Source organism: Bombina bombina, chromosome 5 (assembly GCF_027579735.1).
Source record: "Bombina bombina isolate aBomBom1 chromosome 5, aBomBom1.pri, whole genome shotgun sequence".
NCBI lineage: Eukaryota > Metazoa > Chordata > Amphibia > Anura > Bombinatoridae > Bombina > Bombina bombina.
Window position 1 is genome coordinate 705,746,798 of NC_069503.1, and position 14,502 is coordinate 705,761,299.

Sequence of the window (14,502 nt, forward strand, 5' to 3'; positions counted from 1 at the left end):
ATCTTTCAGCATGACAACTACCCAAAGCATACATCCAAATCAACAAAAGGAATGAATGGCTTCACCAGAAGAAGATTAAAGTTTTGGAATGGCCCAGCCAGAGCCCAGACCTGAATCCAATCGAAAATCTGTGGGGTGATCTGAAGAGGGCTGTGCACAGGAGATGCCCTCGCAATCTGACAGATTTGGAGTGTTTTTGCAAAGAAAAGTGGGCAAATCTTGTCAAGTCAAGATGTGCCATGCTGATAGATTCATACCCAAAAAGACTGAGTGCTGTAATAAAATCAAAAGGTGCTCCAACATAGTATTAGTTTAAGGGTGTGCATACTTATGCAACCATATTATTTTATTTTTACTTCCCTTCACCTAAAACATTTTAGTTTGTTTTTCAATTGAGTTGCATAGTTTACAGGTCACATTAAAAGGTGGAAAAAGTTCTGAAATTATTTATCTTTCTCTCATTTTTTTAACATCACAGAAACCTGCCATTTTAACCAAGGAGGGTAGACTTTTTATATCCATTGTGTATATATATATATATATATATATATATATATATATATATATATATATATATATATATATATATATATATATACATACATACACATATATACACACACACACGCACATACACCACATACACATGTAAAGAAGACAAGAAAATGAACACACACTTCGTATAGATATCTGATCACCACTTTTTTGTTAGGTATATGGAGTTAAAGTTTAAATGCAGTTTTGTCTAAGGTTTGAATTTAGACTCAGCATTTTTAATGCTGCCTATACTCTAGTGCATAAAATGAGGCATACGCTGTCAATAGAAATCCCACACCAACTGGCTTTTATGATAAGAATATTTGTATGAGATAACACAAGAGTATGTTTTGTTTATACTTGCTGAATAGTTTTGCTTCCTTTAGGCAAAAATGTCATCTGAATAGATTTGTCCCTCACAATGTTCAAAGGAATCTGATTAAATTATGTAAGCAGAGCTTCAGTTGAAATCACACTTGTTTATGTATCAATGTATCTGAGAAATTTATGAGTAAAAGTCAAGTGAAGTCAATTTGGCATTTAGTAACTAGCATCCAAACTGCTACCCTTAGGCAAACGAATCCTTAAGAATTTTTCATTTGAAAGTTAATATAAAATAGAGAAAAGTAGTATGTTTTCTGAGAGCCTGAATGCCTTCAAGACTTTTTGCTTGTTTATGCATTTAACCATGCATATGCTAGTGTCAATATTTATTAGACATATGTTACCTTGTGTGCCGCCTTTGCAGAGAATAATATGAGATAAAAAACAAAAGTATTCAAACGGGTTTGAGTGTAAATTGTTTTACTGAGCTTTAAACATCAGAAAATATGAGCATAGATTGCTTTTTAAAACACAACACCAGTTAAGGGTCAAATGTCATGGATTTAATGTGTGTATAATGCAGTTTTCATAGAGAGAAAAACATAGGGACATAATGCTCTAATTTTATTAGTGTTCCACAACACCAGTGCCATGCCGGTTGTGAGCTAAATAACCCCTTTGCAGGAGTGAAGCATATATGAATAGGCAATACCACAATAAGAAAATTCTCTTTAGCATTAGAGTATTTTCTTACTACAGTTTTATGTCCTTAAAATTGACATTGTAAATTTGCTAGCACATACCCTTATTACATAATTCTTGCTGTTAACAACTGTTAATCTTAAGCACAAGGAATGCTGAATCCAGACAAGACATGACTGATTATTGATGGTTACATAAGTATGCTTCTCCTGATTGGCTCCCTGGCATGTGCTACTCAGTAACAATGCAAAACACCTTTTGAAATCCATGTGTATAACCCCACTGCAGGTTTTAAACACAGTTACCAAAAAAAAGTTTGCGTAATAAGAAATTGCACTTATGAATGCCCTTTCAAACAAAGTAGTAAAATTATGCATGTGCCTCTGTGGTTACAAGGCGTTTTCTCACCTGTTAAGTTGAAGTTTGGTGCTACTGTGCTGTCCGCTAATGTAAACCATATGAGACCAATACTCATACAAACAGCTGCTGACACATCTGCAATATTATATCGCTTTCCTATTTAATACACAAACATAAGATTTAAGGAAATGTTTAGCTTAGCTTACATAATATATACTAATACATTCTAAGTTTAGAAGGATTAAAATAGGATAAATATAAAAACACCACAGGAAGGAGAATTTGCCTGAAATGCTTTGTGTCCGTCTAGTCTGGCTGGATGAAACAGTTGGCCTTTGGATTTCTAAGGTTAAGTATATTTTTATATATGTACCAAAGTTTTCTGTGTGCAGTATGCGATATGGGTTTCATTGCCAATGAATAGAATGCGGTTACTATTCAATCATTTTGTAAAAAGCTTCATATTATTGATTGGGGTTATTTTGCTACAAGAAAATTAAATATTCTGGGTTTTTTTTCTTTGCTCTGTCTTCATTAGAATAGAAAATCTTGACTAATTATAGTTTCCCCAAAATACGTAGTACATTTTATTATTTTTTAAAACAGTTTGAGCATATACCGGGTAATCTCCCAGCAAAGACACAGTATACTGCGGATCCGAGTGTGAGGATGCAGGAAATAGGTCTTTTCATCCTCTCACCAAACACAGAAACAACAAAACATAAGATTCTCCAGAAACACTTGTAGGTTTAATATGGGCTACATTTAAGCAAATGTGATTTTGTCTCTCACCATTAGTGTACATCATTCAGTTTACATTTAAAAAACATTCTTCTGCTGGTGCCCCTGCCTTCCTGACAGAGTGAGAGTTTAACGCTACATATTAGCTGTGATCTATATATTCATGTTCAAAACATAAGCAAATTACATTTTGTATGTACTGTAGGCAAATGTTCTCATATTATTTTTCTCATTTAAGACCTGTGCAAAGCACATTTGTATAATTATTTTAATCTGAGCTTCTACAAACTCTACTGGCTGATTGGAAAATGTGAAATAAAAAAATACAATCTAGAAATCTACTGGTCAGCAAGAGATCTACTAGTATATTCCAAACTCTAAACTACTTTTCGTGCACATTAATTACATATCATTTAGGGTACATGCATATTGTATTTTAGGTAAAAATGAAGAGGTTATAAAGTAAGACTACATTCTCTTAAAAAAAAAAAAAAAAAAAAAATCACATTCATTATATTGTGTTTACTCACTGCATCCATACTGTTGCCAGGCTATGTCCTCTATAACTTCTCATTTTTTTTGTTTTAAAACGACATTCTAGTGCTCTACTTTTACAAGAACATTTCTTTTCTATACAAGTTCATTTATTTTACTATGCGTTTGACACCTGCCAATGGGTTAAATATTTAGTCTAAGATGTGTTCCTGTGCCACTCAAGATGAGAATAGAGCTGGTGACTTAATGAGGAGCTTATACTCCAATTGCTGGACATATCCATATCTGCAGCAGAACTATTCTAGGGGAGTGCAATTTAGACTTCTGAAGGAGTTATACACAGTAATAGAAGGAAATTTGTTTAACAATGAAATGTTTCCCCAGTGTGTCCCTGAAACTTAAAGGGATAGTAAAATCAAAATTAAATGTCATGATTCAGACAGAACATACAATTTTAAACAACTTTCAAATTTACTTCTATTATATAATTTACTTCATTCTTTTGGTATTCTTTGTTGAAAAGCATGCATAGGTAGGCTCAGGGGGCAGCAATGCACTACTAGGAGCCAGCTACTGATGTAATTGTTTCACCTGTAGTGTTCAGCTAGCTCCCCAGTAGTGCACTGATGTCCCTTCAACAAATGATACCAAGAGAAAGAAACAAATTAGATAATAGAAGTAAATTGAAAAATAGTCTGACTCATGAAAGTAAAAAAATTGTGTTTCATGTCCCTTTAAAAAAAGAGCACTAAATTCTAAATGAAACTTTCATGATTCAAATACAGCATGCCATTAAAAAAAATGTGCACAATATTTTTATATGCACACTGAGGCACCAGCTCCTATTGAGCATGAGCAACAGTTCACAGTATATACGCATATGCATTTTTGATTGGCTGATGGCTGTCACATGATAAAGTGGGATGGGAAAATCGAAGTAACTTTGAAACTTGTCAGAAAACAATCTACATAAATTCAAAGTAAATGACATTGCATTGTCTATGCATTAAGCATTTGCTGAATATGCAATTCTACTGTATTTAAAGTGCCATAATAGTTGAAAAATACATTAGAGCATTTAAATTTTAAGACTAGGGGTTAAAAACACAGTAGAAGTACCGCTCAGGGCCCACAGAGCACTGCTGGTACAGAGTGGAAGCTGCTGTTCACCCAATCAGCAGTGCTAGTTACATGGCAGTAGGTCCCGAGCGATACTTCTACTATCTGAGGAAAGGCATAGGAATATAGCAAGTAGCAATCCTGGAATTCTACACCGGAGTGAACTCTTTTTGTGGATATCAGTGTATGTTCTTGTTTATTGTGCATAGTCCCTAAAGTTTGGGTATTTACTACGGCTATCTGTTGCGTCTCTCTTCTGAATGCCAACTGCAGCATGATATATTTGTCACCCATACAATAATCTTGAGGCAGCTTAGTACCGGAATCGTGTGTAGTTGCAGAGTTCACCATTACACTTATTAACTTGCCAACCACCTGGTTGTTTGTCGAAAGCATTGGATTGTTGTATTCTGTTGGTAAAAAGTTGATACTGTGTGGGCTCTATTTATGGGACAGAATACTGGTCTGCCCTGGCCTGTATAAATTTGTTAGAATTGGTTTCCGTGATAGCAGAGTACAGGTCAGCTGTTTACGAAATATTCAGCTACTGTCTACAGAATGCCGGGGAGCAGTCGGGGAGAAACGATGTGAGGTGAGGGGATTGTAATTGACATGCATTAGCAATTACCCAGAAGGCTCCAGCATGGGGGCTGGCTGTAAGGACGCTAGCTAGGGAGTGTAGGAAAAGCCTTGCTCTGAAGCTAGTGGATATTACGGACTCATTTTTATGCAGTGAGAGGACTACAAACTTTATCATCATGTTTAGGAACTTTAGCAGCAAAATTACATGCATGTCAATTACAAACTATCTTCTTTTGGTGCTTTCTTTAAATAGCCCATTTTTTTGGGTGTATAATGTGTCCCTTTAAGCAGAGACAAAAGTCTTTATTTTAATATTACAATACATAAATGCTTGTATAATCTGGTTTCTGAGAAAACAGTTTTCACAGTTAACTACTATAAGGAAGTGTGAGCATCCAACTAGCAGTTTCACATTACATTTCAAAGTTAAATAAAATAAGGAAGAGAAAGAGTATTTTACCCTCCCATGGACTTTCATCAAATATTTCCTAGCGGGATGCATACCTTGTATAAAAACTCCTCCAATCATGACTGGGATCAGTTTACAGCATTTAAAAATAACCTGAGTAGGATAATTCAGATATCCCAGGGAAGTGTTCGACAGACCCATAGTCCCCACCGTGAGGAAAGCTATGATCATGTAGGTTTTTGCAGGTATTCTGAAAAATACAAAAAAATATAGGCATCTTATTTATATAGAAATTAAGAAATTAAAAGTATCTACTAAATAACTATATTTGAAATATTGTCACTGACAGGGAACATTAAGTAAAACATTGGTAACACATTCTGACAAGTTGACAGTGTTTTTAATTAACAACATTGTGATCATATTTATGTAAATCAGAATGTCTCTCACATCACCTCTTTGATACTCTCCTCTATAAATATATAACTGTTTAGTTTATTTTTTTCCTGGCTTTCAACTTCAATGCAAGCACCTTTCACTTAGTTTTCCTGATCTAGTTGTTGCTTCTGCAATGTGACAGTTACAATTACAGACATGTCTTATTTTAAGTCCTCCTAAAGTTAATTTGCAGTTAATTTGCATCCCCTCAAGCGCCAATGTTTTAATATTTTATATTTAAAATGTTGCATAACATGAGGGGCGTGTCTAGGCAGCGTCCGTGCTAGGTCGCAATATCAGAAGTTCTTGGTGAAAACTGGGCAATCCGCCGATTAAAACCAGATGCAGGAAGCATCTTTGGAAAACAATATTACTGACATACATAGCATGACTTGCTACATCAAATAATACCAGATTTGCTGAATCTATGATCCTGGAGCGCTGATCTGGACTGTTGAGGCCTCAGGCGGTGGCCTACCTAACAGACCTTGGCATCCTCCCGGGTCACTAGGTAAGACAGTCTCAGTTGGACTGTAATTTCTCAATTTAAACCCTCACAAAGTTAGTGGGAGACTACAGTGCTAGCTGGCGAGTGGACTAATAATGTATTAGAGCAAAATGGACCCTACCGCTGAAACGCTCCTAGATGCTATAGCCAAAATCCTAGATTAACAGCTTACATGCTTCTCTAGTCACCTGGCACGAGAATGGGGCAGTATTTGCAATCCCAAGCCCAAAACAAGTTCCACAGCAATCACAGAAAATATATGCAACACCGCAGGAAAACTAATTTTGAGGGGGCACTAAGCTGATAATGGGACAGATGACATCCAGCCTTGCGAGGTGTTTGCTAACTTTAAGACTTCAAATGTGCATGGGACTGCCTTGGGAGCAGAGTGTCATGGCGAGTGTCCCGATGAGGAAGAGACCCTTCCTGGGTTTGCATACATGCGCCACTCGAACATATTTTGGCGATCATTACTAGGGGAGAGTAAACAGGAGGACCCAATCTACTGCGCCCAAGTGGGAAACGATGAGGAAGTCGAAAATGAGTTCGCTGGAAACCATGAGCCTGGTTTTAAGATGCGACACATTAGTGGAGCCATAGGGACAGAATCTTTCCAGGTAAATAGGGGAAACACACTAGAACAGATACCGATGAGCCTTAACAACCTTAATCAGAATCAGGCTATGAGCTCAAAGACTGCCCCAATGTCGCTATCTGTGTCTGCTGACTCATACCTTACCCCGAATCACTCACAATTACGGAAATGGATGGTTCTCATAATAGGACCTTACAGCTTGTTGGCGACAAGGGTTTTACAGCAATACTATGACTGCCCAGAGAGTCCAACTAACCCAAACTTTATTGGCACCCACGTGTTAGCCTGGCACTGGAGCCCCGGGCAATTATCTGTAAGCAGCGGCAAAATGGGGATAGGGTAACGGCCACTTTAATAGCGATGGCATGGGAGTTCGGTTATCAGTGAGGTGCCGAAGCTGTAGTCTGGAATGCTGTGTCTTCCTATTTAGAGGACAGTCTATTTGGAGACCTTCACAACGTCTACTCCCGATACCCACAAGTTGATCTTTACTATTGTGTTGGCATAAGTGGACTGACCACCACATAACATGGGATTAGCCCGCATAGTACTAGTAGTCTGTGAAACATATACCTAGATACATTATCCGTTTGCTATTTTTTTTTTGTATACAGGCTTCAAGCAGTCATGTGTGTAACCGGATATTGTGTGTACCTATATACGTTTGCACTACTGTTGAACTAACCCCTCTGCATTTCCTAGAGACTCATGCTGTATGTGTAATGTTTTAGAGCCACAGTTACCATTCTGTGATACCGACTGTTTTTAAATGTATTATTTGTTTCCAAGATATTTATGTACTTCTCTACTAGGTACAGTATAGAACTACAGCATTAATGTATTCTTTTTTCTTTGAGTCACTGCCCCAGTAAGCCAGATACTACATACTCTTGATTTTTTTCCATTTTTTTTATTGTCACAATTTTCACCAGCTAATAGGTGCCTGGGTGAATGACCCTCTCTGACCCACACTCCCTAAAATCCGTCACTAAATCCTAATAGTATAGCCCAGAAACTCTTTAGTTCTCTAGTATAAGTGTTAATTTATGTTTACACAGGTGGATACCTACTGGCACCTGGGGGTAGATAGTGGTGCATGTCAAGTCATGTAGACTCCAATTTTTTAGATATATTCTGTCTTAGTAGTAGTATGACTGTATATACATATATTTCAAGTTTAAGAATGAGAAGGCATGGCATTTGACTAGATGTATATTCAACTGTTTGATATTACTATTTCCTGTTTGCCTATAATTACAACACAGGGGGATGCCCTAGCGATTAATATGGTTAGCTGCAGACGTATTGCTGATACATAGCATTATAGTTAGCCCAGGAGTTACCTCTAAGTACTAAACCCTAAGCTGCACATAGGATTCTTATGACCCTTATAACCTGATTCATACATAATGTCTTAGACTTGACTCTATGGTTAAGCGTGCTCCTCTGCTAAACAGCTCCCCCCCCCCACGCACTATTAATTGGATTTTTTACTGTTGTTGCACAGTCAGTGGCCAAGTCAATGCAGCTCATTATATTAGTTTTAATTATAGAGGTGAGGAGAGCTTACTCATTGTTGCCTTATTGGGAAGAGAGAGGAGAGCTATCCAACCTGAGATGTAGTATGACAAGTTAGACCCAACGCATCAGGAAATTGTCTATACTAAATTTCTCTCCTACAAGTCTGTCTGAAATTTCCTTGTAATAGAAAAACGATTGGGTAGCCTGCTCTACCATATCTTGAGCTATACGCTACGTTAGTAGATAATAACTAGTCACCTCCCCCAATGTATAACTCGCCTCATTGACCTTACCTTTCTGAAAGTACGACTCAGCTGTCACTACTGCTCACATTGTTTATCCATGCCACATCACTAGCCTCATATGGGTTGACAACGGGTCCTATGAGGTTTGATCTTTCTGGGTTCCCCTCTACAAGTTGGGACCTTGTTCCCTTTACCTTTAGTATTTTATTTTATTCTTTTTCTCCTTTGTTGTCTACGTGAATGTGTTCATCACTCTCCTAAATAATTGTTAGGGTCCAAATATTTATGTGGTCCCCCACTATTTAAACTGCAAAATTCCTATGGTCCGAAAGGGACTGGAGTAACTTAATCTATACTTCTCCCTATAAGTGATTTTAATGTTGGTAGAAGTCCAAAAGTGGCTTCTTCTCAATATGGGAGATATACATATTTATACTACTATATATATATGTTACAAATTAAGGTTCTGTATCATTTGCCTTATGTTTTCTAGCCATATACTGTGGCGTCACTGTCAAGTAATATTATGTCTGTATATATATTTACCCATGACAGTTATACCATTGATTATTGTATTATGTTTGTGACTTTGTCTATGATCTTTGGAGGCAAATAATGTTTATGCCTATGTTTTCTAAACCTCAATAAAAAAATATTATTTAAAAAAAAAAAAAACATGTCTTAAAGGGACAGTCAAATCCAAAATTGTTATTGTTTAAAAAGACAGGTAATCCTTTTATTACCCATTCCCCAGTTTTGCACAGCCAACATGGTTATATTAATTGACATTTTACCTCTGTGATTATCTTGTATCTAAGCCTCTTCTTACCCCTGATCACATGACTTTATTATCTATTTACTTGCATTTTAGCCAATTAGTGTTGTGCCGACTCTTAAATAACATTACGGGCTTGAGCACAATAATATCTATATGGCTCACATGCACTAGCAGTCTCCTGTTGTGAAAAGCAAATAAAAAAGCATGTGATAAGAGGCTGACTGTAGTGGCTTAGAAACAGGCAGACATTTAGAGATTTAAATGTTATAAAGTATATTAATATAACAATGTTGGATGTGCAAAGCTGGGGAATGGGCAGTAAAGGAGTTGTCTATCTTTTTAAACAATAACAATTTTGATGTTGACTGTCCCTTTAAGACCCATGGACCATGATGTAGCTTTCCATTGCTCTCTGTCGAAACCACCTCAAATGGCAGTTTATTTTTTTAATCAATCTAAATTACTCCTAATCCTACTATCCTTCAACATGACATACATAACCTCTTGTTCTTTTGCTATTTTTAAAAAAAAAATACTTTTAGATTTAGTTTCTTAATATAGTTGATTGCAAGATGCTATGGCATCGATTTATCAAACACTTCGCCCCACTTTGGCTGCAGGTTCTCACAAGAGAACCTGCAGTCTGTATTTAACAAGCAGCTGCTTCCCTAACCTTTCACCACCTCTTAGGTGGCGAATTTCAATCTCCTCGGTCTCGCGAGATTGAAGCTGTCTCCTCGGGAGATACAGCTCCTGCCCACGTGTGATTGGCTGTGTGCAGGATTGCACGCGAGCGCAAAAAAGTGCTTGTGTGCAATGCTGAATTCCCTATCTACCGCAACTTGATAAACTGACCACTAAATATTGTGCAAAGAGAATTTCTCACAAGCTGACTTAGTTACAAGCTACACTTGGAGGTTGGCTTCTTCCTAAAATCCCAGCACACAGGCGCTTTATTGTAAGCGCATTTGACCTTTTTGATGTTAGTACTGGAATCATTTTGGAAGTTTAAGGCACGATTGTGGCACCCTTCTGTTTGAAGTGCATGAGCTTGCACATATTTCTTAAAAAAAAATTTAAAATCTTTATCTCTAAAAAACTAAATTGTGGATGTTTTTTTATGACACATACTTATCAACTGGACTTTTTTTGTCTGTCACTCTAACAGATCTTGAACAAACAATTCCCTTGCTTCATTAAAATTGTGAATAACACTTTTTTTAATTCCCCATAAAATATTTAATTACATTCAGTTAAAAAAACAAACAAAAAAACACAACTTGCAAAATAATCAATTCAATTATTGATTTAGCACCCACCTTCTTTTTCCTGTAATTTAAAGGGACGCTAGAGTCAAAATAAAACTATCATGATGTAGAGGGTAGAGCATACAACTTTCCAATTCATTTTCATTACTAAAATGTGCACAACCTTTAAATATGCACACTTTGAGCGTGTGCAAGAGTTTGCAGTACATATGCAGTTTTGATTGGCAGATGGTAACCACATGATACAGGTGGTGGGGAAAACAAAGTAACTCTGAAATTATTACATGGTCTTTTTACTATACATTTGTTCAACTGTATTTAATGGACCTTTAACTCTGTACACTCCAGATGTACAAAGACAAAGTTTTAGAATTTTTTTACACAAAAAATATTTTAAAAGTTGGGATCTATCCCATGAACAAATGCTAGAAGCCTAGAACAATGTTGCTGAAATAAGGCCCTGCAGTTACTAGTATAACTAACCAAACAGCAACACAACTAAATGAGAAATATTTTTTCTATGTAACACAATATACATCTATCCAGTGTTCATTAAAAAGACACTAAAGTCAGAATTAAACTTCCATGATTCAGATGGAGCACACAATTGTAAATCATTTACTTCTATTATCTAATCTGCTTCATTCTCGTGGTACTCTTTATCGAAAATCATACCCAAGTAGGCTCAGGAGCAGTAATACAGTCCTGGGACCTAGCTGCTGATTGGTAGCCGCACATATATGCCTCGTCTTTGGCTTACCTGATGTTCAGCTAGCTCATAGTAAGTGCACTGCTGCTCCTTCAACAAATAAAGCAAACTTGATAATATAAGTAAATTGGAGAGTAGTAACCTCTTTCTATATCATGAAAGAAAAAAAAAATGTTTCGTAACCCTTTAAACATCTTGGTGATAATATCCCAAAGTTTGCAAGCAGGCTGCAAATAAACCTGTTTAAAAACACAGTGCTGCGGAATCGGTTGGTACTCTACAAATAAATAATAATTATATCTTAAAAATGCACAAATAATTGACATTAAAAGGACAATGAACCCAATTTTTTTCTTTCTTGCAATTTTAAGCAACTTTCTAATTTACTCCTATTATCCATTTTTCTTCGTTCTCTTGCTATCTTTATTTGAAAAAGAAGCATCTAAGCTATTTTCTGGTTCAGACCCTGGACAGCGCTCGTTTATTGGTGGCTGAATTTATCCACCAATCAGCAAGAACCACCCAGGTTGTTCACCAAAAATGGGCCGGCATCTAAACTTACATTCTTGCATTTCAAATAAAGATACCAAGAGAATGAAGAAAATTTGATAATAGGAGTAAATTAGAAAGTTGCTTAAAATTGCATGCTCTATCTGTATCACAAAAGAAAATAAATTGTGTTCGGTGTCCCTTTAATGTGGTAATGTCTATACAAACATTTTTGATAAGTACATCAAAGCTTATAAAGAACTTACCGTCTTTGCTTATCCTGCGTCAGCTGCAGTTCTACCAAGCCAAATATAGAGTAAAATGCAAATTGCACTAAGGTTAAGTACCAGCCAAAAGGCTTGAAACCCTCCACTGAAAATATGAGTTCCTATAAAATAAGTGTAGATAGCATTTTAGATATATGCGGATCTGTACTCATGATGCAACATAATACATACTTAAAGAGAGAAAGAAAAGCACTAAAACAAAATTCAAAAAGTTCTAAATTGAATAGCAATAATGACATTAAACATGCACCTCCAGAAACAATTTTCACTAAGTAAAATTAGAAAAAAAAAACACACACACACACTTCAATCAGTGCTGCAGAATTTAGCAGAACGAATCAATACTACAGCCTGTTTGGGTCCCCAACATGCAGGTATCCAAACATCGTAGGACATTAAGAGACATTCAAGACAAAATTAAACTTTCATGATTCAGATAGAGCAGGCAATTGTAAACAACTGTCCAATTTACTTCCATTAACCCTTTCATGACGGGCCTAATTTAGCACACTGAAAATAAATCAGCTTCACATATACTGTAGATCATACTGCACACTGGAGGTTTGTGGCAACTCTCATTCTCTACACAAAATGACAAAACAAAAAACCTGAATAGTATATTAATTGTTATAAAATGTTTAGCGTTTTAACTTTAACCCCTTAATGACTGACAACGTGCAGGGTACGTCCTCTAAAAAAAAAATACCCTTAACGACCGAGGACGTACCCTGTACGTCGTCGGTCTGGGAAAGCGATCCTGATCGCTTCCAGACGCTTTCCGGTTATTGCAGTAATGCCTCGATATCAAGGCATCTTGCGATAACCTTTTTTACAACTCCAGTGGAGAGAGAGACACTCTGTGGCACAGGGAGGGAGCAGGTGGGAACCACTATGCTGCGGAAAATGTATGGCAGCAAAGTGGGAGAGAGTGGGGGTGTTAAATAAAATTATAAAGTGTCTAAAGGATCTAAATAAAAATAAAATCCTTTTTTGTAAACTGGGTACTGGCAGACAGGGTTAGAGAGCTGTTTGAAGGGGGGGGGAATCCTACACAGAAGCATACGTAAATATGCTAAAAAATTTATTTTAGTACTGGCAGACTTTCTGTCAGTACTTAAGATGCTGGGGACAGTTGTGGGGTGGGGGAGGGAAGAGAGCTGTTTGTGAGGGATCAGGGGGTTTGATGTGATCTCTACACTAAAGCTAAAATTAACCCTGCAAGCTCCCTAATTAATCCCTTCACTGCTAGCCATAATACACGTATGATACGCAGCTGCATTTAGTTGCCTTCTAATTACCAAAAAGCAACGCCAAAGCCATATATATCTGCTATTTCTGAACAAAGGGGATCCCAGAGAAGCATTTACAACCATTTGTGCCATAATTGCACAAGCTGTTTGTAAATAATTTCAGTGAGAAACCTAAAATTGTGAAAAAATTAACTTTTTTTTTCATTTGATCGCATTTGGCGGTGAAATGGTGGCATGAAATATACCAAAATGGGCCTAGATCAATACTTGGGGTTGGCTACTACACTACAACTAAAATTAACCCTGCAAGCTCACTACAAGTTACCTAATTAACCCCTTCACTGCTAGCCATAATACACGTGTGATGCACAGCTGCATTTAGCGGCCTTCTAATTACCAAAAAGCAACGCCAAAGCCATATATGTCTGCTATTTATGAACAAAGGGGATCCCAGAGAAGCATTTACAACCATGTGTGCCATAATTGCACAAGCTGTTTGTAAATAATTTCAGTGAGAAACCTAAAACTGTGAAAAAATTAACGTTTTTTTTTTTTTTATTTGATCGCATTTGGCAGTGAAATGGTGGCATGAAATATACCAAAATGGGCCTAGATCAATACTTTGGGATGTCTTCTAAAAAAAATATATATACATGTCAAGGGATATTCAGGGATTCCTGAAAGTTATCAGTGTCAGAATGTAACTAGCGCCAATTTTGAAAAAAATTGGTTTGGAAATAGTAAAGTGCTACTTGTATTTATTGCCTTATAATGTGCAAAAAATGCAAAGAACATGTAAACATTGGGTATTTCTAAACTCAGGACAAAATTTAGAAAATATTTAGCATGGATGTTTTTTGTTGGTTGAGATGTGTAAAAGATTTTGGGGGTCAAAGTTAGAAAAAGTGTGTTTTTTTTCCTTTTTTCCCCCTCATATTTTATAAAAAATGTTATAGTAAATTATAAGATATGATTAAAATAATGGTATATAAATATGCCGCTGCTGATTGGCTCAGTCACATCCAATGCATTGACTCCACAGAGTGATCTTTACATGTTTAAACTATTTTCAGGGTTAAACACAGAGGCAGAGTACTGTACTGTAGCATAACTGTTGAATTATGTTCCTTTAATAGACACAGTTT

The 14,502-nt window shown here is 36.5% G+C and overlaps 1 protein-coding gene across 3 annotated transcripts in view; it reads right to left on the bottom strand.

Moving 5' to 3' along the window:
* The window catches only part of SLC35B3 (solute carrier family 35 member B3), a 168,471-nt gene that overhangs the window by 113,110 nt on the left and 40,859 nt on the right, over positions 1 to 14,502 (bottom strand). For all 3 annotated transcript variants that reach the window (XM_053714730.1, XM_053714732.1, XM_053714731.1), the window contains exons 3-5: positions 12,087 to 12,208; positions 5,365 to 5,519; positions 1,972 to 2,079 (exon numbers count right to left, since the gene is read on the bottom strand). In XM_053714730.1, the coding sequence (XP_053570705.1) occupies positions 1,972 to 2,079; positions 5,365 to 5,519; positions 12,087 to 12,208 (385 nt within the window). The remainder of the gene's footprint in view (positions 1 to 1,971; positions 2,080 to 5,364; positions 5,520 to 12,086; positions 12,209 to 14,502) is intronic.